This window comes from Micromesistius poutassou (assembly GCF_964030765.1).
Source record: "Micromesistius poutassou genome assembly, chromosome: 23".
NCBI lineage: Eukaryota > Metazoa > Chordata > Actinopteri > Gadiformes > Gadidae > Micromesistius > Micromesistius poutassou.
Window position 1 is genome coordinate 3964841 of NC_140293.1, and position 20000 is coordinate 3984840.

Below are 20000 nucleotides of genomic sequence, written 5' to 3' on the forward strand. Positions count from 1 at the left end.
CATGTAAAATGGCCTTGTGTTCTGGCCAAAAGCCTCAGAGGTTTTAAAGGAGCTAATAGCTGCAGAATAATGCTTGTCGCACACAACTGCCATGCTTAAAATATCCTCTATGCATCCGAATGGTTCCTAAGATATTTTGTTGAAATCCACTGTGACCGAGCTGGCTTCTGTTTGACTTGAGATGTACATGCAAAATACCCAATCTAAGATGAAACTGTCTATGCCAGGAGGTTAATGAGTGTGTCATTGGGATAAGGGTTTGTCCATATTGTATTGCTCAAGCCTAAAACTAAAGTAATTAAACTTTCCCTCCACACAGCAATAATGGTGATCCTAAACAAGTATTAAGATGCAGAGCGTCAAAATTTGTATTCCCTTATCGGCTACATAATTTCTGTCAGCTTCGAGACAGTTTATAATAAATCATGCTGACCTTAGTAAGTTCACAGTGCTGTGAATCACAGATTGCGACAGGGTTTCATAAAACCTTCTGCTATTATCCAGTTACTTGTGCTTTCATGGAGCTATTGTGTCCTGTAAATAGGGATATTAAAGTGGTGATATTCTTCCACCAGGTGCGAGTGTGATTAGCCATCACTAGCCTTTTGAAGATCTGTGTCCACCTAGATGTGTGCTGGATAGATCAGTCTACCAGCCTACCCAGTGGACAGTAGCAAACGTTGCTTATCTATCCATCATACATCTAGGTGGACCCTCCCACTTGGGATGTCACTAAAACAGAGGAAAAGGCAGATTTTCAAACGGCTTGTAATGGCTCTCCCTTTAACATGTTCTCTTGTGGAGAAGAACCAAAACACAGACTCTGGACATACTTTCTATAATCCACTCATTCCGCGACATTTCTTTCTTTGCCTTTCTAAGTGCTGCACATTGGTCCCATTGCAACAAGGAAAACAAAATAAAAGATTGAAAGCCATAAAAGCCATAAAAGTATTGTTTCAAAATGGACAAGCATAGTCTCTGATTTAATTTGCACAACCACATATGAACTGAACGAGCTCACGTTGTGATTCTTTGGAATGAATGATTTGGTTTGTCTTACTTGATGAAGGAAATCGTACATTTCCTGACCCTGTATTTCAGATTCCTATCTCACGTGACTCCAAAATGCACTGTGTGTGGCTGTAACCGCCATGTCCTCCTCTCACCCAATCCAGGGGTCTGATATCCTTGAACTCCAGTGACACCTACTACCTGGAGCCAATCATCGGAGAGAGCCCTCTCCAACATTGGCTGATGAGCGCTGAGGACCTGCCCCTCAGAGGCGGGACTTGCGGCCATGGCCACCAGACAGGCCACCCCGGTCAACTGTCGGATCTCCTCCGACCGCTGCACCAAAGAGTGAGTGCCCAGGATCCATCCACACGTTTTCTGTTCAATCCTAGTACCATCCATATAAATTCCCACAATGCAATGCTTCATGTCTTACAAATATGTCTATCTTGTATGTCATGAAATATGGACGGATATTTTTGCTCCGTGCCCCCTGACTGAACATACGATGCATTACCATGACAACGACAATTACATGTAATTTCCTCCCATTTATTTTCCCGGAAAATGAGCAATGAAATGCGTCGTGTGGCACTCACACCTCAGGACACACACGTGCCATACACCACCCATACGCACACACATTATACACACACCTCTACCCCAAGGTGGAGGTGTCTATAGCAGGAGGACATACCCCCCAACACGCACACACAATACATACAAACCTCTTCCAAGGGCAGTGGTGTATATAGTAGGACACACACCACCCACACACTATATATACACACCTCTTCCGAAGGTGGAGGTGTATAATATAGACATTTTGCATGCTGCACACGTGCACGCACGCACACGCACGCACACGCGCGCACACACACACACACACACGCACGCACCAGCACATTTTCACACACAGTCAGCCATGGAGGTGTCTCACGCCGTCCCTCCACCTCGGATTCGAGGCACGTACGAACGACACGGCCCGATGCCTCACCTTTTGTTTGTGTATACGGCGCCCCCCCGCCCCCCCCCCCCCCGACCGCCGTCACTCAACGACGAGCCGCCGCCATCAGACACAAACACGCTGATTACGGACCGTCCAGAGCTGGCCCCCCTCGAGGCGTTCTGTTTGAAACGCCGTCGGCAGCGAGCCACCGAGGCGCCGTGTGACTCACAGGACGTCGTGTGCACACGCACACGCACACATGCACGCACACGCACACATGCACGCACACATACACACACACACACACACACACACGCACACTGTGTGCCGGGCTGCATTCCCTGCGCTGTCATCCACCTGCTGGGAATTCCCCCTAGAAAAACCAGAACCACCACCACCACCGCCTGCATATGTTGATGTGGAACCTGTGCGTACGTGACGATGGGCGACATGCGTCAAGCGTTCACGGGGTCTGAGTAATGCTACGCTGCCATGTGTAAAATATTACGAATGGTGTATTAGATGATGCACTTTCAGGTGCAACACAGGTGAGCTATGTATGGGTAGCGTACATACGTAGCATACGTCATGCACATTAGGGTCGGGCTACATCAGTTTGTAAAAACCTCCCCCTAAAAGAGGCGGTTCACGGTTTAACCGTCAATCAAAAGCAACACGTGTGATAAATCGAGAGCGCACCTTAAAACGCACCTTAAAACCACGGCAGGTCTCCAACCTGCCGTGACACGCCACGCTCTCTCCTTGCCTAAGGGGGAAGCAATCGTCGGCAAATCACTGTTTTCCCCAATCTTGTTTTCATGCGTGATGAACATAAACCATTAACAAATCCAGTACAAGGCTGCTACGATTTGTGTTAGTAGGCATGGATTGGCCTATGAGCCAAAACTATTAAATAGTATTATATCTAGCTAGCGGTTGCCTTCTACGGGGCTGTTTTGACAAGCAGTTTCCCGGGAGATGTCATAATGTAGCCAGCCAGCCAGCATTGTATTTTATGTTTTTACCTCCACCTTCTGCATGTATGCCGATAAAGTCTGAGGCATAATTTGTGCTCCACTTACCTGCTCCTTAAGGTCTTGGAGTAAGAAAGAAATCTGCCAACCCTTTATAAATGGCTTTAATCATTTATTATAGAGCCTTAGCCTTGCACCCATATCGACCATAAAGCCATAAAGTTAGGGCTTTCTTTGGGTGTGTCTCCTTTGTAGCGTTGCATATGTATTCTCAGTCAGTCTGTGTACTCCCCTGGAATCTATATGCAGACATTTGAAATAGCCAGAGGCTTCTTTCCCCCTTGCCAAAGCTAATTGTTTAATCATTTGTTCCAATAAGTTGGTCTAATTCCTTTCAATAAAATGTCTCCAATTTAGTGGAAGTCTGATGTCTTTGTCGATAAAGAAAAAAGAAAAGAACCAGAAGAAGCCAGGAACACGTTGTTTACCATTTAGCAGTTCTTATAATCACCCTGAACGCTCCACCACATCTGCTATTTCTCTCTCTCTCGCTCTATCTCTCTGTTCATTGCCCTCTCTCTCTCTCTCTCTCTCTCTCTCTCTCTCTCCGCCAAATGTCTCTCTCTCTCTCTCTCCTCCAAATGTCTCTCTCTCTCTCTCCCTCTCTCTCTCTATCTCTCTCTCTCTCTTTCCTCCAAATGTCTCTCCCTCCCTCCCTCCCTCCCTCCCTCTCTCTCTCGCTCTACCTCTCTCTCTCTCTCTCTCTCTCTCTCTCTCTCTCTCTCTCTCTCTCTCTCTCTATTTCCTCCAAATGTCTCTCTCTCTCTCTCTCTCTCTCTCTCTCTCTCTCTCCCTTCCCCTACTGATGTTTTTCCTTCCTCAGGGCCGCACCCTTTTTCCCAACGCTTTCTCTTCCTCTCGGCTCTCCTGTGCCACATGGCCCGTTGTTTTTGTTGATCTTTCCCGATACCCCCCGCCCTCCTCCTCTCCTCCACCCCCAAAACCCAACCCAAGCCTAACCCCAGTCCCCTCCACTGCCACCCATTAATCCAGCCCTGTTATTCAGCCATGAAGGGGCTCACCCACTGACCCCCCACTCCCCCTCTCTCCACAAGGGCTTGCACACCTCTTGCTTTGGAAATAAAAAGCCAGACTGTGTATGTGTGTCTGGACTAAGTGTGTATGTTTATGTGAAAGAGAGAGAGAGAGAGAGAGACGTACACACATGCGCACACACACACACACACACACACACACACACACACACACACACACACACATACACACACACATACACACCACACACACACTAACACCCATATATCATAATAATAGACTTGGAAGTGTGTATCTCTGTGTATCTGTGTGTGTGTGTGTGTGTGTGTGTGTGTGTGTGTGTGGGACTTTCGGGCCTCTCTTCCCAGGGCCGTGAGCATGTCCTGCTAAAGCGGGAGGTGTCAGCTGTGCCCGCGGTCCAAGGCAGCTACCAAGGCACCTGTGAATCAATGGCTTTTAACAACACACCAGCCTCTCCCTAATGCCGGCTATTAAGTGTCTGCAGGGCCGCATGCTAATGCTACAAAGCAATAGCCCTGCTAAGGGTAGTGTGTAAGTAGGAGAAACAGTTTGCAAAAGAAAAATGCCAATAATAATAATAATAATAGTGTCCATAGAACCTCTGTCTCTGTGTCTCTCAATATTTACGAGCGTCAAGTGACAGGGCAAAGGGAAATGTTCAAGAAAAGGGTTATGCTATGTATTTTGTATGAACGCCGACTTTGTAATGTACTTTGCACAGTATTTTCTTTTTGTGAAGGTATCTCGGTTTCAAGCACATCAAATATTCATTCACATCCCTTCCTCTGCTATGATAATAGTGTGCTGTTTTACACGGAGTTGCGTCACATTGCCCCAAAACAGAATAAAAGATTCAAACTGTCTTTAAGGAATTTTAAAAATCAACCAGGCTTTTTTTTCCCACCTCTTACACCTAGGTGAAGCGGGAAAGTTGGGGAACCACCAAGTATATGGAGCTGTATATCGTAGCTGACCACGCACTGGTAAGAATATCATAACTACCAACCGTGTTAGCTTGTCTGTGTAAGCATAGGCTGTTAGCCAACTGTGTTAGCTTATCGCTGTTAGCCAACTGTGTTAGCTTATCACTGTTAGCCAACTCTGTTAGCTTATCGCTGTTAGCCAACTCTGTTAGCTTATCACTGTTAGCCAACTCTGTTAGCTTATCACTGTTAGCCAACTGTGTTAGTTTTTTTTTATTGAAAATGAATTAATTTACAAAATTGTTGGCAAAGAAATGATTACACCTCTCAATATTATATACAAGGCACAATGAATAAAAGCCTAACTTAAATTATATAAAATAATGGGACAAATTATACAAAAAAAATAGACAAAAATATAAATTAATAAATTAAGTAATAAATAAATGATAAACAAACTTTGCTAGGGGTTCTCAAATACATTTTTCTCCTCATAAGCTGCAGGTAGTGGTGCTAGCCAACTGTCTCCGCCATTTGCAGCTTTTGACTAATCCCTACATATGAACCTGATCAAAATAATGAGCGCACTATGCAGGACTTTGTCTGAATCAATAAGCCTCCGACGATTCGTCTTATTGACGAATGACTCTGTGTTGGCTCATGTTCCGATGCTAATTCAACTGTTAGCTAGCTTGTGTGGTTAAAGCGGAATTGTGTATTTGTCAAGTTGTCAAGTTAAGGTCAGCTTCAGGGTGACAACAGTGTTAAAGAGTAACTAATCACTGTAATGACATGGCACTGCCTGGAGGAATACATACGAGTGCAATAGTTTAATCTAAATTAGCTCGGCCCTTTTTGCCCATTCGTAGCTTTCTTTCTTTCTAGCCACAGAGAATGTCCAACGTCCCTTAAATGGCTGCAACTTTTTACTCTTGCTACTTTTTCTCTTTTTGTTAAACTAATCAGCTCATAGTCATCTCGTCCTCTCCTCTTGCTTGTTCTTCTGTATGTTTCGGCTCGGGACATAACACACCCTGCCTCAGAAAACAAGCTTTAATCTGAGCAGTGGCGCAGAAATAATTACCGCCACCAAATTGTCTGTTTGTTTATCGCCGCGTTCGTGTCTTAAAGCCTTAGCAGTGGTTTATTCTCCATATACACATGGGATCATTTATGAATGGAGCATCAGACGAACCTGTGACAGATAGATGAGAATGGATAGTTAAATAGATGGATTGAATGCATTCAACATGTGTCTATTATTGAATTGCCGGTACTGCCACGCGTTTCTTGTGGGTTATTTCATTTTTTTGTCACCAATAGAAGTAAAAAAACCACTAGGGTATTTAAAGTTGGAAGGCCTATAACAGCTTAAATAATCAGGCACTTCTTTCAAGGGCGATTAACAGGGGCTTCAAAATCGAAAGCACATACTTGTGACAAAAACACAGCCGTGACTAGGGCCACATCCACCGCTATACACCATCAAAATAGCAAAAATAATAAAATAAAAAAGGTATTTTTCGAGATTTTCCAAGGTTTCGCTTTCAAGTGAAGTGGAAAAACACACCAGAGTGGCCCCTGCTGCGTACTAACCCATCACCTGCCTCCCCTCGACCGCTCCTCATTCACAAAGTCACAGATTCACAGCAATTGATTCTCTCTCGTCTCCCACCCCCTGTGTCACCCAGTTCACACAGCAAAACAAGGACTACCACAAGACCAAGCTGCGGATAATGGAAATTGCCAATTATGTGGATAAGGTAAGGCCGGCTCCAGCACCACGGTGGCTCCTCATTCCTATTTGGTGGGAGGGGGATGAGGGATGGGGGGGGGCGGGCGAGGGGGAGTGGGCTGGAGGGCGGCTGACACGAAGCTAAATGTGATAGTGGCGAACTAATAAAAGTCGTGGCACCCAATGAGTTACCATGGTTCCTACATGGCTGCTCCGTCGTCGCATTATGATACACGGGTTGGACCAGTAGTTAATCTACTGATACCCCACCACCACCACCACCACCACCACCAACACCACCGCCAGCACAGCCCATCCATAGCATGGAGGTGATTAACGTGATTGGGAATGACAGGCAATCGAGGGAATGTAAACAGATCGCTGGCAGTGGGCAGCAGCCTCAATAGGATTGCTTAACCTCCTCCTCCCCCCCCCCCCCCTCCACCCCCGCGGTGATTTCATCTAAAGGGTCCTCCAGTCAGCCCTCCAGAGAGAAACACACACACTCTCATGAGTAGGAGTGGGGACTAGAGTTTAGGTACAGGCTCCAGGCCTGGGCTGCTGCATGCTCACAATCACACAACTCTCAACTGTGTGTGTGTCTATGTGTGTGTGTGTGTGTGTGTCTATGTGTGCATATGTGTATGCGTGCGAGCGTCTGCACATATGTGTGTGTGTGTGTGTGTGTGTGTGCGTGTGTGCGTGCGTGTGTGCGTGTGTGCGTGCGTGTGTGCGCGCGCTGCAGTTCTACAGGGCGCTGAACATCCGGGTGCCGCTGATCGGCCTGGAGGTGTGGACGGAGCGGGACCAGTGCATCGTGACGGGCGAGCCCAACACCACCCTCTGGTCCTTCCTGCAGTGGAGGCAGAAGCTCAAGGCCCGCAAGAAGCACGACAACGCCCAGCTCCTCACGTGAGTCCGCCAGCCACACACTCACACACACGCACACTCCCACACACACTCACGCACGCGCACATGCCCACTCTCTCTCTTTCTCTTTCTCTCACACTCAAACTTGCATGCATGCACATGCACACGCACTCACGCACTTATACACACACTCTCTCTCTCTTTCTCACACTCAAACTCACACACACACGCTCTCACACACAGACACACACACACACACACACACACTCGCACTTGTACTCGCACACATACATGCACACTCTCTCTCTTGTTCTCTCTCTCTCACACTCAAACTCACACTCTCACACACACACACACACACACACACACACACACACACACACACACTCTCTCAGAGGGGCCTGGTGGACCGCAGCAGTTTCAACCTCTCTCTCCCAGCCAGAGGAAGATTTGAATAGATACAATCCAAATTCAAATCTGGAGATATTGATCGTGTGTGAGTAGGATCAGTGTCAAACGCGTGGGGTGCCTTGCAAAGTGTGTTATAAATGCAGTTTATTATTGTTATTATTAATATTATTGTCAATGTTAATATTAGAGAATAGAATTACAACCAACGTCAGCTTTGAGGGGAACGGGACGGGGGGAGAGGGGGTAGGAGGCAAGAGAGGACTCTGTGTAAACACGTGTTATAAACAGCTCAACTTTGGCACATCGAGTTATTGATCTGCAAATTGAATCAAACGTTACAAACCTTTATCACAGTTTTTATTTATTCGATACAAACTGTTTCTTTTCTTCTCCACGACAAAGGGGTTCACGTAACGTCACTTCATCAACCTTCATTTCAGGTGCAGAGATGTGTTTGTGGCGGATTTTCTTTCAACCACAAAATGAGCTGCGGTGGCGTGGCCCTCGCCTCGTCTCAATGAATGTTCTGCTAATGACAAACAGTCTGAGCATCAGTCAGAGCGGTGCAGAGACGGTTTCACACTTCATCAGTGTCTTAGTTGACAAATCATTATCCAAACTGGGGATTTATTAGCCAAAAAGATCTTGCCTCATTTTGACCTAATTGGGGCTCCACAACACCTTGAGCCATACAGACACACACACACACACACACACACACACGCACACTCACACACGCACACATACACACATGCACATACACACACATGAATACGCACATATGTACACATGAGCACAAACACACATACACACACACACACACACATGCAACATACACGCACTCAACACAAACAGACACATGCATACATGCACACATGCACACACAAATACACACACACACACACACACACACACACACACACACACACACACACACACACATTCATGCGTACACACACACACATGCACGCTCACACACACACACACACACACAAACACACACACACGCATTCACATGAACAGAAAAAAGGTCAGGTTGCCCCTTGTGGTCTATAATTAGCCTCACTCGAGTTTTGCATTTTTTATCACAATTCTATTTCACTTGCCGCACAACAACGTGATTTTGACCGACTTACCGTTTAGTTTGCGAGGCCCCCTGGCGGGGGGGCTCCTTCAGCAGGGCCCCATCAGCCTCTTCCCCTTCCAATCACAATGTGGAGCCTTGGCACGTCGACCGGGGAAAGGTTCATGTCGAGAAGAGAGGTCTGAAGAAATGGGTTAAGAGCTGCACTTGATGCACCTGATGTTATAGTGTGTGTGTGTCTGTGTGTGTCTCCTTGACAGGGGGGTGATTTTTAAGGGGACCACCATTGGCATGGCCCCTCTGGAGGGGATGTGCAGCCTGGAGAACTCCGGAGGCATCAACGTGGTAGGTGGAAAATGAAAGGAAACATGGAAACCCGCTCTCCCTTTCGCTGGCATTATCTCTCAATTTTCTCCTCACAGCATGAACCATTTTCAATTGCTCATACGAATCCCATTCGTCTCTCTTTCTGTGGGAGTGTGTGTGTGTGTGTGTGTGTGTGTGTGTGTTACCTCCAGCCTCGGTGTGTATGCGCGGGTGGTGGAATACTTCTCGGGGAAGTGAAGCAGGAATCGATATGTTTTCCCAGCCTGATCACCCGCTAATAGACAATTAACCCCCCTATGCGGCTGCAGATTTTCCTGAGGATCCAGACCTATTGTAGCACACCGAAGCCCCCAAGGGGGTGACTGCGTCCCACGCCCCAGCCAAAACAACCAACGCTGGCTTTCCATTCTGGTGGCTTTGGGGGCTTGGATCGATAATGGGACCCCCCCCCACCTTCTCGCAATCCCCCGAGGTTTTAATGGCGAGCTTGTCATCTTTCACAGGATTAGTTTTTCCCTTCTATTCATCACACTCCGCCGTGCGAGAAAGGAAAAAATGGATGTGACGGATGATGAGTGCAGTTCAAAATGCGTCTAACATTCAAGCGATACAATACAGACGGATGTGTTTACCGGGGGAGCATTTCGTGTGGCGGTTTTCCGAGGCCACCATTGTGGCCATGATTCAAGGCTGGATTCACTTCCCTGAATGGTGACCGACGCAGAGACTCAAAACATTGGACACATCGCTCCCCGAGTGAAATCATTGCGTCGTGATATAACAAGTGAGACTTTGACATTGTGAGGTCAGGGTTGCCCTGGCGATGTGCGAGGAGGTGGTGTCTGGCAGTCGCAGTTTTTGGGCTCTATCTTGCGCCCGGCGTAATTGACTTTCTACACCGACGCATGTGTCATTGCTAGTTAACACCCGGCGCAAAGCTGATTTTCCCCCGCAGCAACCAGGCGCCACTACACTTGCGCCTGGAGAGGCGTGTCGGCGAAAAGCAGGGGCGTGTTCCGGCGCAAATGATACTTGGTGCTATTTTAGTGATCTAAAAAATGCGCCAATGCAATTGCGCCACTGACCGAAATACCTGGTCTATAGCGGATAGCGCAGTTGTTGTTACTATTTTGAAGTGCCATGGCAGGTCGGAACTACAACATAGCCTATGCTTACACACACATAGGCTATATACAGCACAAACATGCAAACTATTAACTTGGTTTAAATATTATGATGTCAAAGATTATTCATACGTGTGAAACTGCATAGAAATAGCGTGTGGATTGTGGAAACTTTTTTTTCAATAGGGCTGCATGAATGAACATGAATGAAGTATAGTAGGCTATGGCATGCGTTAAAATAATAATAATAACAATAATACATTCGAGCAAAGTATATTCCAGGCTTTCAAAACAAAATCTAATTTTAGGGTAAATGGTTGGTTAAATGATTTGGGAAAGAACAGCTGATACAGCGGTAAGTTGTAGGCCCTACTTTTATATCAATGCATCTGCAAACACCATACAGCAAACACATATGTTCTTGACACAGACATCGTGTACAAGCCCATAACTTTTAGGATTGATGAGTATTTGATCATGAGAAAACATAGTTTTACCGCAAGTGAGTGTTCAAAAGAATGAATGAATGCGCAAACTAAACACGTAACACATAATACAGTCCATGGCGATGTATATTAATGGGGGGACACATGCATATTATGAACACAAGTCGATAACGATAATAATGTATACAATACTGGTAACAAACAATGTTTGTTAATGTATTGCCGCATATCATTAAATAGACCCACAGTTGCGGCATATCATATATGTTTTAAGTCAGACACACAGACACACAATCGTAGCCGCCTCGCTCTGACGTCACACCTGAGGCACAGGGTCTCGGTTTAGTACGGAGGGGTTTGTTCCAGGGAGGCCCTGAGTGACGGCCTGGCTGCTCCTGTCGAGATACAAATGGATGTTGTTACCGGGGGAATATTTCATGTTGTTCTTCGAGGCCACCACTGCACACGGCCATGTTCCGAGGCTAGATTGTCTTCCCTGAATGGTGACGATGAGTGTCGTGTTGTTTGTGTTCCTCTTCCATTAGCCCTGATCCTCTGTGTTTTATCTCAACGGAAGGTAGAGACGATACATTTTCGTGTATTTAAAATCTATTTTCGGTTTCTCTGTTGCTCTGTGCATCTTCTGCACCTGATGCACTCATGCATGCCATGAGTGGAGAGATTGCATTGCTATATCTCCAGACCCATGTGCCCATTTGGATCGGAGCTCTTTTATTGTCTTTCCTGCTCCTCGATGGTGAACCGGGGGCTGTCTCTGGGGAGGGTTACTTGTTGCTTCCCACGCGGATGGAGAGCTGCGTTAGTTAAGCAACTTCCGACTCTGAGGCTGCCTTTCTCCTCCAAGAACAGACCAGGTTCACCTGAGTTCTCCTCCAAAAACAAACCAGGTTCACCTGAGTGCTTATCCAAGAACGGACCATGGCGTCCAGGTATGCCGGCTACAGAGAGCATCTGCAACAGGACGGGATGAAAACCAAACATCGTAACATCCACGTCCTGATTAGTGTGTGTGTTACACTTTGTTCCCCGGCACAGATTAAAAAAGCTTCTTGGACCAGTCAGTAAACTTATGTTGCTGGATGTATGCTGCATGTGCACAAGTCATATGTTTAAATGTGTGGGCAATGCCCGTGTGTGTGTGATATGTTAACGTGTGTGCCATATGAATGTAAATCTGTGTGCGTGTGGTGTTTCTCTGTGTGTCTGTCGGTTGTGTCCAGCTTTTTTTGTGGGAAGTGCACATACAAGAGTGTCGTCTCCATGAGGATGATGATGATGATGATGATGATGATGATGATGATGATGATGACTCTAATGCCGCTTTTCCACCGCCAGTACCAACTCGACTCGACTCGACTCGCCTCGACTCAACTCGGTTTGGTTGCGTTTCCATCTAAAAAAGTACCTCTTCAATGTGGGCGGGTCGTAGAAAAGAACCTCTCCACCATGGGCGGGTCGTCATTAGGTTTTAATCACGGGAGACGCGATTCCCGGGAAATCTGAATCTGATCAAGACTATTTCCTGATTCCCGGGAAAGGTTATGATGGGAAATAAAATAAAATAAAAAGCGCAATGACTGCGCGTCTATTGTTGTCATACGGTAACGTTGATAGAGGCGAAACTCGAGCCCTAGGAAAGGAACGACACTGAAACGAAACAGCGAAACGCCGGTCCGTGGACTCCAGCCACGCCGGACACACACAACCACGCCCGACACACATAACGACGCGCAGCCTAACTCTAGCCCCGGGAAAGGAGCGACACACACGGCGAAACGCTGATCAGTGTCCCCCTCTGGAGCGGGTTCGTGGACTCCAACCACGCCGGACACAACTTAACTTGAGTGAATATTCCCATTTACAGCCGCTGGCCAATCAGTTACCAGCAGCCTGTTTACGTCACACAAAAGTACCTACTCCGCTGGCATGGAACCTCGACGGAGGTAGTACTAAAAAAAAGTACCCGGTACTAGGTACCAGGTACTTTTTTTGCCAATGGAAACGCAAATAAGGCGTGGCGAGTCGAGTCGAGTCGAGTCGAGTCGAGTAGGTACTGGCGGTGGAAAAGCGGCATAATTGTATTATTGTGATGATCCATCGTTATTATCACCGTTCTGAATCCCGTCCAAATCTGTTTGTGCCACAGGACCACTCAGACCTGCCCATCGGTGCGGCCGCTACCATGGCTCACGAGATCGGCCACAACTTCGGCATGAGCCACGACTACGAGGGCTGCTGCGTGGAGGCCACCGCCGAGCAGGGCGGCTGCGTGATGGCCGCCGCCACGGGGTCAGTCTCGGGGGGTGGGGGGGGGGAGGTGGGGGCAGCCGGGGCCGGTGCTGATGAAAGGCGACCGTAAACATAAAGAGATAGAGCAATAGAGCAATACCACTGAAGGCTACCAGCTGTGTGTGTGTGACGTGATCGATGCCCCTTTAAGCGGGATTCTTCCCAACGGAAAACATCAAGGCCGAAGCAATGGATCAAGCAACAATAGCAAGACTAAAGCAGTTGATCAGCATCAAGACTATAGCAGTGGATCTAGCGACAGTATCAAGACTAAAGCAGTGGATCTAGTGACAGCATCAAGACGATAGCAGTGGATCTAGTGACAGCATCAAGACTAAAGCAATGGCTGTATCAACAGCATCAAGACTAAAGCAAAAGCACAGCAGCTGCGTTCACAGCCAAGTTTCTTCTGACAGCTCAAGCCTCCGCCAAGGCTACCGATGCTACAGTTGGCAGCAATCGCTACTTGGCAAAATCCCATGAAAGGAAAAGCAAAGCTTGCACTCCAGTCATTGCTCTGCTAGAGTGGTGTATTTCAAATGGCTTCGCTCACCTCTAGTCTGTGTTTAAGTACTGCTGCGGCAGTACGTACCCACCCCAGCATCACCTGAACAGTCAGATGACATTCTCATTGCCTGTGTAATGGCCTCCTATTGAAACACATCAGCTACAGTCAACCTTCAATCTTTCCCATAAGTATGTATGACTTCATCTAGCGCTGAATCGACTGGAGGGCAAAGTTCCACAATGGGCATGGTTCATAGTGGCCCGCCGGTTTTCCATTTCCGGTCGAGTGCATTTACATACAGCAAAACATTATCAAATTATTTGTGCATTCAACATTCAACAGCATTCAACAACAGCTCAAGTGGAGCCCTGGTCTCATCCTCTCACTAAAGTACTACCAGCTATGTATTCTCGCTTCTAACCGGAAATGGGAACGTGTTCAGCCTGGGGAGGCCTTTTGTAACCTTTTTCAATGAGCGTTTCCCTTGAAAACAAGTGTTTTCATCACTGCTTTTGCATTGCTGAGTGCCTCGTATTTTCTGGGGAGCGGCCTGAAGGCCTCAAGTTGATCAAACTTCAACACTGCAGAAAAGCGGCCCATGTCGTTTGCGTCCAATCAGATGCATCGAGAGGGGGGCCCTCTGTGGTGGTTACGACCAACAAGTGGAAACAACATGGAGGAGAAACGAGTGTTGGCTGTCGCGGCAATACTGTACTACAATACTGTGGGAAACAAGGGCGTCCGCTGATTGGCATATATTTATATATATAAATACAATAAGTTTGTAAAGTAAATTAAATTTATAAAGCACATTTACACACAGAGTAACTGACCAAAGTGCTGTACAGAGGATAACTCAAAAGAAAAACAATACAAAAAACACATTGGACCAATAGTCGTAAATACTGTATATAAAAACATAAATAAAAGGAAACCTTCACTATCAGGGCACAAGGAAGCCCAGGGAGTAAAGGTGGGTTTTTCACCTGTAAGATTTGAAGGCTGAAGTGTGCTACCACACCCTGGTGTCCTGGGAAGGCCCGGTCCCCAGACCGGGTGCTCAGACCCGGGTGCTCAGACGTGCCCTTTGTCCCGTGTGGTTCCCAGGCACCCGTTCCCTAAGGTGTTCAGCCACTGCAGCAAGCGGGACCTGGACAGCTACTTCCAGAAGGGAGGGGGCATGTGCCTCTTCAACATGCCCAACATGAAGGACCTGGTGGGGGGCAAGAGGTGCGGCAACGGCTTCGTGGAGGACGGGGAGGAGTGCGACTGCGGGGAGCTGGAGGTAAGGAGATGTGGAGGCGGTGATCCGTCACGGCGAGGGGCGTGCAACGTGAATGAAAGGCGGATTAAGACCGCGTCTCACGGGAGGCTGTGCGATTAGGATCGATGGTAAAATATCAATTTGAAACCCGACTGTTGTGCAGTGTTTCGTCGTGGGGAATGGGTAAAAGTGGCGGTTCAAATTTTAGACGTCAATTATTTGTTTATGGTGCTTTGATCATTTCATCAATACCCAATGTATTAATGTAATACAAGTTCATATTATATATAAATATATATATATATTCTAAATAATGAATTCACCTCGATAGCAAAGAATTGCTATTGATTTGTCTTGTCAAGTGAGCACTTGACGGCAATACACCAACAGCCGATAAAAACCTTGAACGGACCGGTAATACTCAACTTACCTTCAGATGCATGAGAAAAGGAGTGAAACAACGCCAACAACGCGGTTACCATGACAGCCATGTGTCAGCCATGAGACGCATGTAACCCGCGTTGGAAAGGCATTCGACAAGAAGGGATGGACATTTTCCTCCTGTGGTGTTTTTTTCAGGGTTTTTTTGAGGCGTGACCATTGTCAGTAGTCCCTAAAAGTCAGCCGAGCGAAGGCCCCGCCTGATTCAAACAGATGGAGGCGGATTGGAACCGTGTCAAGACGCTGGCTTGTTACGACGCCCATTCACACCCCAGCTGACATCACTCACTGAGACAATATGAGAGGGAGAGGGGACGAGAGAGAGACAAAGAGAGGGAGCAGAGAAGGGAGAGAGAGAGAGAGGGAGAGGGGACGAGCGAGAGACAAAGAGAGGGAGCAGAGAAGGGAGAGAGAGAGAGGGGGAGAGGGGACGAGAGAGACAAAGAGAGGGAGCAGAGAAGGGAGAGAGAGAGAGACAAAAAGAGAGAGGGATGGGGGAGAGAGAGAGACAAATAGAGATGGGCTGGGAGAGAGAGAGAGAGAAACAAAGGGAGAGAGAAATAAAGAGTGAGAGATGGGAATGGGGAGAGATTAAGAGTGAGAGATGGGGAAGGGAGAGAGATAAAGAGCGAGATGATAAGGGAGAGAGTGACAAAGAGAGATAGGAAGGAAGAGAGAGAAATCAAGTGAGAGAGATGGGAATGGAGCGAGAATAAAAGAGAGGTCGATAGAAAGAAGAAAGAAGAGAGTTGAAAGCGAGAGACGGCAAGGTCGAGAGGAAAGGATAGAGCAACAAAGAGAAAATTGAAATGGAGCGAGACCGAGATTGGTAAGGGAGAGAAAGAGAGAGAGATGGGGAGGGAGGGAGAGGGAGAGAGAGCGACGGGTAGGGAGAGAGAGCGACGGGGAGGGAGGGAGAGGGAGAGAGAGCGACGGGGAGGGAGAGAGAGCGACGGGGAGGGAGGGAGCGCACAAGAAAGGCAGCGAGACAGAAACTCGCTATCTCTCAGCGCTCACTGCTAATGAGACAGTGGAGGTTTGTTATTAATGATCTCCCCCAATGGACAGCCTCGCCCGCGAGACTCCTTCCTAGAAGTGTCCCCGCCCCGCCCGTGTTTATTTACACCTCCTCCGAAGCGTGCACACACACACACCCACCGCCGGCCGTAGTTCTCCCAGCGATCCAACAAACGCCGGCCAAGGCCTCCCCGGTGCAAGTGGTCACCGCGCCGCGGTGACAACGGGGTTCTGTCGTGGCGGCGGTGTGACCTAGCCGCCGGGCGCTGCACACCTCGCAAGCCAACGGGTTGCGGGTCCCACCGCCGGCGCTCTCTCCTCGGTTCGTCTTAATCCGTAGTCCCTCCCCCTCCGCTTGGCTCTGAGGTGTAATTATTTTTTCTTTCTTTCAACTTTCAACTCCCACGTCCGTTAGGGGGAGGGGAGGAGGGAGGAGGGGGGGGGGGGGTCTGTGGATCTGTGGCGCTGTAGAGGGTGTCATGGCAACAGCAGATGTCATCTTCATCCGTGTGAGACAGGAGAGTCGAGAGGGAGAAAAAGGAAAGAAAAAAAAAGAGTAAAAGATGAAAAGGTTGTCGGTTTTGGTCGGTGGTGAAAATATACACAAGTAAGGACGTAAGGAAAATATCCAACAAGAGGTGATCCTCTCGGCTTTGTGGCGTCCAATTCCTGCTAGTTGTAATTCTACAGGTCGTGCGTTCCACGTTTCATTTGTGCATCAAGGTCATTGGAAACGTGGCAATGTGTCATTGTTCGTCATGCGCTCACAGCAACAGTGTGGGCATAAGGTGTACTTTTAGAGTGTGTGTTAACGTAGATTAGACGTGGAATAGGTGGAATGGGTTCACTCCTGGTCAAAACAATCTGGGTTCGATCCCAACGTCCACAGCCTACCCCCACTGTCTCTAGTGCGGTAACCGTACCCCACTGTGCCCTAAATGACTCATCATGAATGCAACAGAACAAGTCGCCCCTTCCCAGTCAGGTGGCAGAGTTGCTATACAACAAATGATGTATAATTTTTCACATGCCCCCTGTATGGTGAGACAACCAGACCGCCTTCCTTGCACACTGCTGGTCTCCCTGGAGGCTAGGGCAGGGCTGGCCCGGTCCGTCCGGTGAAGGGACACCCTGGGGTGCTGGCAGAGGGTGCACTGATGCAGCTCTCCTGTACAAGGGCGCCAGCTTTCGGCCAGGCGTCCCGGCCAGGTTCCTGACCTGGTTTTGTACCGACGCGGCCCCCATAATCAGCGGCCCGGCCTCTAATTGGATAGTTCTCGCTGGGCGCTTAGCGTGCCTTGCAGAGCGGTGTGTAAATGCGACGAATAATCATTGTCATCATCATTATCATAATTTTGATAATAATTATAATTATTTGAGGAGACTCATCATCTCTCCGTTGGGGGAGAACGGTTTTTCGCTGTTGGCCAACGTTGATCATCATTCTCCCTGCAAAGTAACATCCCACCTGTGAGGGCCTTCTCGCAATACTTATTAAGGGGACGTGGGCACTCTTTGCTTCGCTGCTGTGTGTTTATTTATACACTTTGTGCCGTTTGTTTACAAGCCGGTCGACGAACGTCAAAGGTTGAGCACCACTGCTGGACGTCACAAAGTGACAAGAGGTTAAAGCCTTGTTGTTACCGAGTCCAGCAGAGGCTGTCCAGCAGAGAGGGGACACACCGCTGCCCAGACTGAGTCGCGGGTCAGAGTCCAGCGGCTCATGCTTTTATTCATTTGTTTGTGATCGCTTTATCACTCACTGTGTGCGTGTGTGTGTGTGTGTGTGTGTGTGTGTGTGTGTGTGTGTGTGTGTGTGTGTGTGTTTCTTTCCCAGGAATGCACCAATGACTGCTGTAACGCAAACAACTGCACGCTGAAGGAGGAGGCTCAGTGTGCCCACGGTGTCTGCTGCGAGAGCTGCAAAGTAAGACTGGAACACTCACACATGCACACACAGACACACACACACACACACACACACACATGTGCGCACGCACACGCCGGCTATGGCACTCTTACAACAGCGAAGGCTGGCGCTCTCACTGTCAATTTCGTTTTTGGATTTCCTTATGTGCAGTGATGGCACCCTTTTGGCACGCTGTCATCCCAGATAAACACCAGCCTCTACTGAGCGCCTTCTCCTCGTTCAGCCACCCCTCTGCCACGGGCATTAAATAAAACAAATAAATTCACACTTTCATTTTGGACGAGAGAGGTGTGAAGAAACACTCTCTTTATTTTTGGCCAAATGTTTTCATTTGCACGTTATTTATTGAGTTAGCACACTCAGGGGGGGGAGGGGGGGGGGGGAGGAGGGTGAGATATAGAGTGAGGAGAGAAAAAAACAGATATCAGCGGGCTCTGTGGAGATTTGCAGCCAAACCAGGGCTGTTTGACATTTACAAAGCAGGCATTTTTACACCGTGAACAACAAATGATATAATAATGAGTAGCTGACGTTGAAGAGCAAAAGGTTGTGTCTGGTGGGTGGCGAAACATAGAAGTAGCACATACAGAAAACATCAAATAAACATCAAGAAAACATCAGATAGATGGGCTTTTGTAGCTACATACAACCCTTTCTAGAATTGTATTTATCATTTTTCATTTAAAACATAAAAAATAACAAGGCAAGCCTTCCCACCAAAGCCCCCGAGAGGCGGAGCTACACGCTAGGTAGCATCGGTTCGGGCGATGACGTCGTTTCCTCTTCCCCTCCAGCTGAAGCAGGCGGGGACCATGTGCCGCGGGCCGGCGGGGTCATGTGACCTGCCCGAGTACTGCACGGGGGCGTCGCCCTACTGCCCGGCCAACGTGTACCTGCTGGACGGCTCGTCGTGCCAGTACCGCGCGGCCTACTGCTACAACGGCATGTGCCTCACACACGAGCAGCAGTGCCTGCAGCTCTGGGGATATGGTACGCTGGCATACACACACACACACACACACACACACACACACACACACACACACACACGCACATGTGCATGCACAGACATGCACACACACGCACATGCTCACACGCACAAGCACACAAACGCACACACACATGCACACGCACATGCGCACGCGCACATGCCCACACATGTGCACGCGCACATACACGTGCACACACGAATACTCATGCATACACTCCACACACATGCGCATGCATACGTACACACTCAAATATGCACTTTGGAAATAAGTGTTTTAAGTAATGCTTTTAAGGGTTATCCTCTGGGATTATTGTATATTTGATACTCCTTGGAGTTGTTTGTACTTAAATTCGTAATACAAATCAAATCACGTGCACGGACACACGTGCGCACGCATTGCACTCGCACACGCACGCAAGCGCACACACACACACACACACACACACACACACACACACACACACACAAGCTTGTGAACACACACACACGCACACATGCACTCACACAAACAAACACGTATGTATACATATATCTTATCTTTAGGAATATATATATCACACCGCACACCACTGACCCGTGTGTTGTCGCGGTCGGTGTTCAGAGAG

The 20000-nt window shown here is 48.0% G+C and overlaps 1 protein-coding gene across 1 annotated transcript in view; it reads left to right on the plus strand.

Moving 5' to 3' along the window:
* adam19a (ADAM metallopeptidase domain 19a) overlaps positions 1–20000 on the plus strand; it is a 110551-nt gene that overhangs the window by 71317 nt on the left and 19234 nt on the right. The window contains exons 6-14 of the mRNA XM_084487205.1: positions 1179–1362; positions 4932–4997; positions 6629–6700; positions 7418–7584; positions 9298–9382; positions 13102–13244; positions 14860–15037; positions 18312–18401; positions 19199–19394. Of these exons, the coding sequence (XP_084343331.1) occupies positions 1179–1362; positions 4932–4997; positions 6629–6700; positions 7418–7584; positions 9298–9382; positions 13102–13244; positions 14860–15037; positions 18312–18401; positions 19199–19394 (1181 nt within the window). The remainder of the gene's footprint in view (positions 1–1178; positions 1363–4931; positions 4998–6628; positions 6701–7417; positions 7585–9297; positions 9383–13101; positions 13245–14859; positions 15038–18311; positions 18402–19198; positions 19395–20000) is intronic.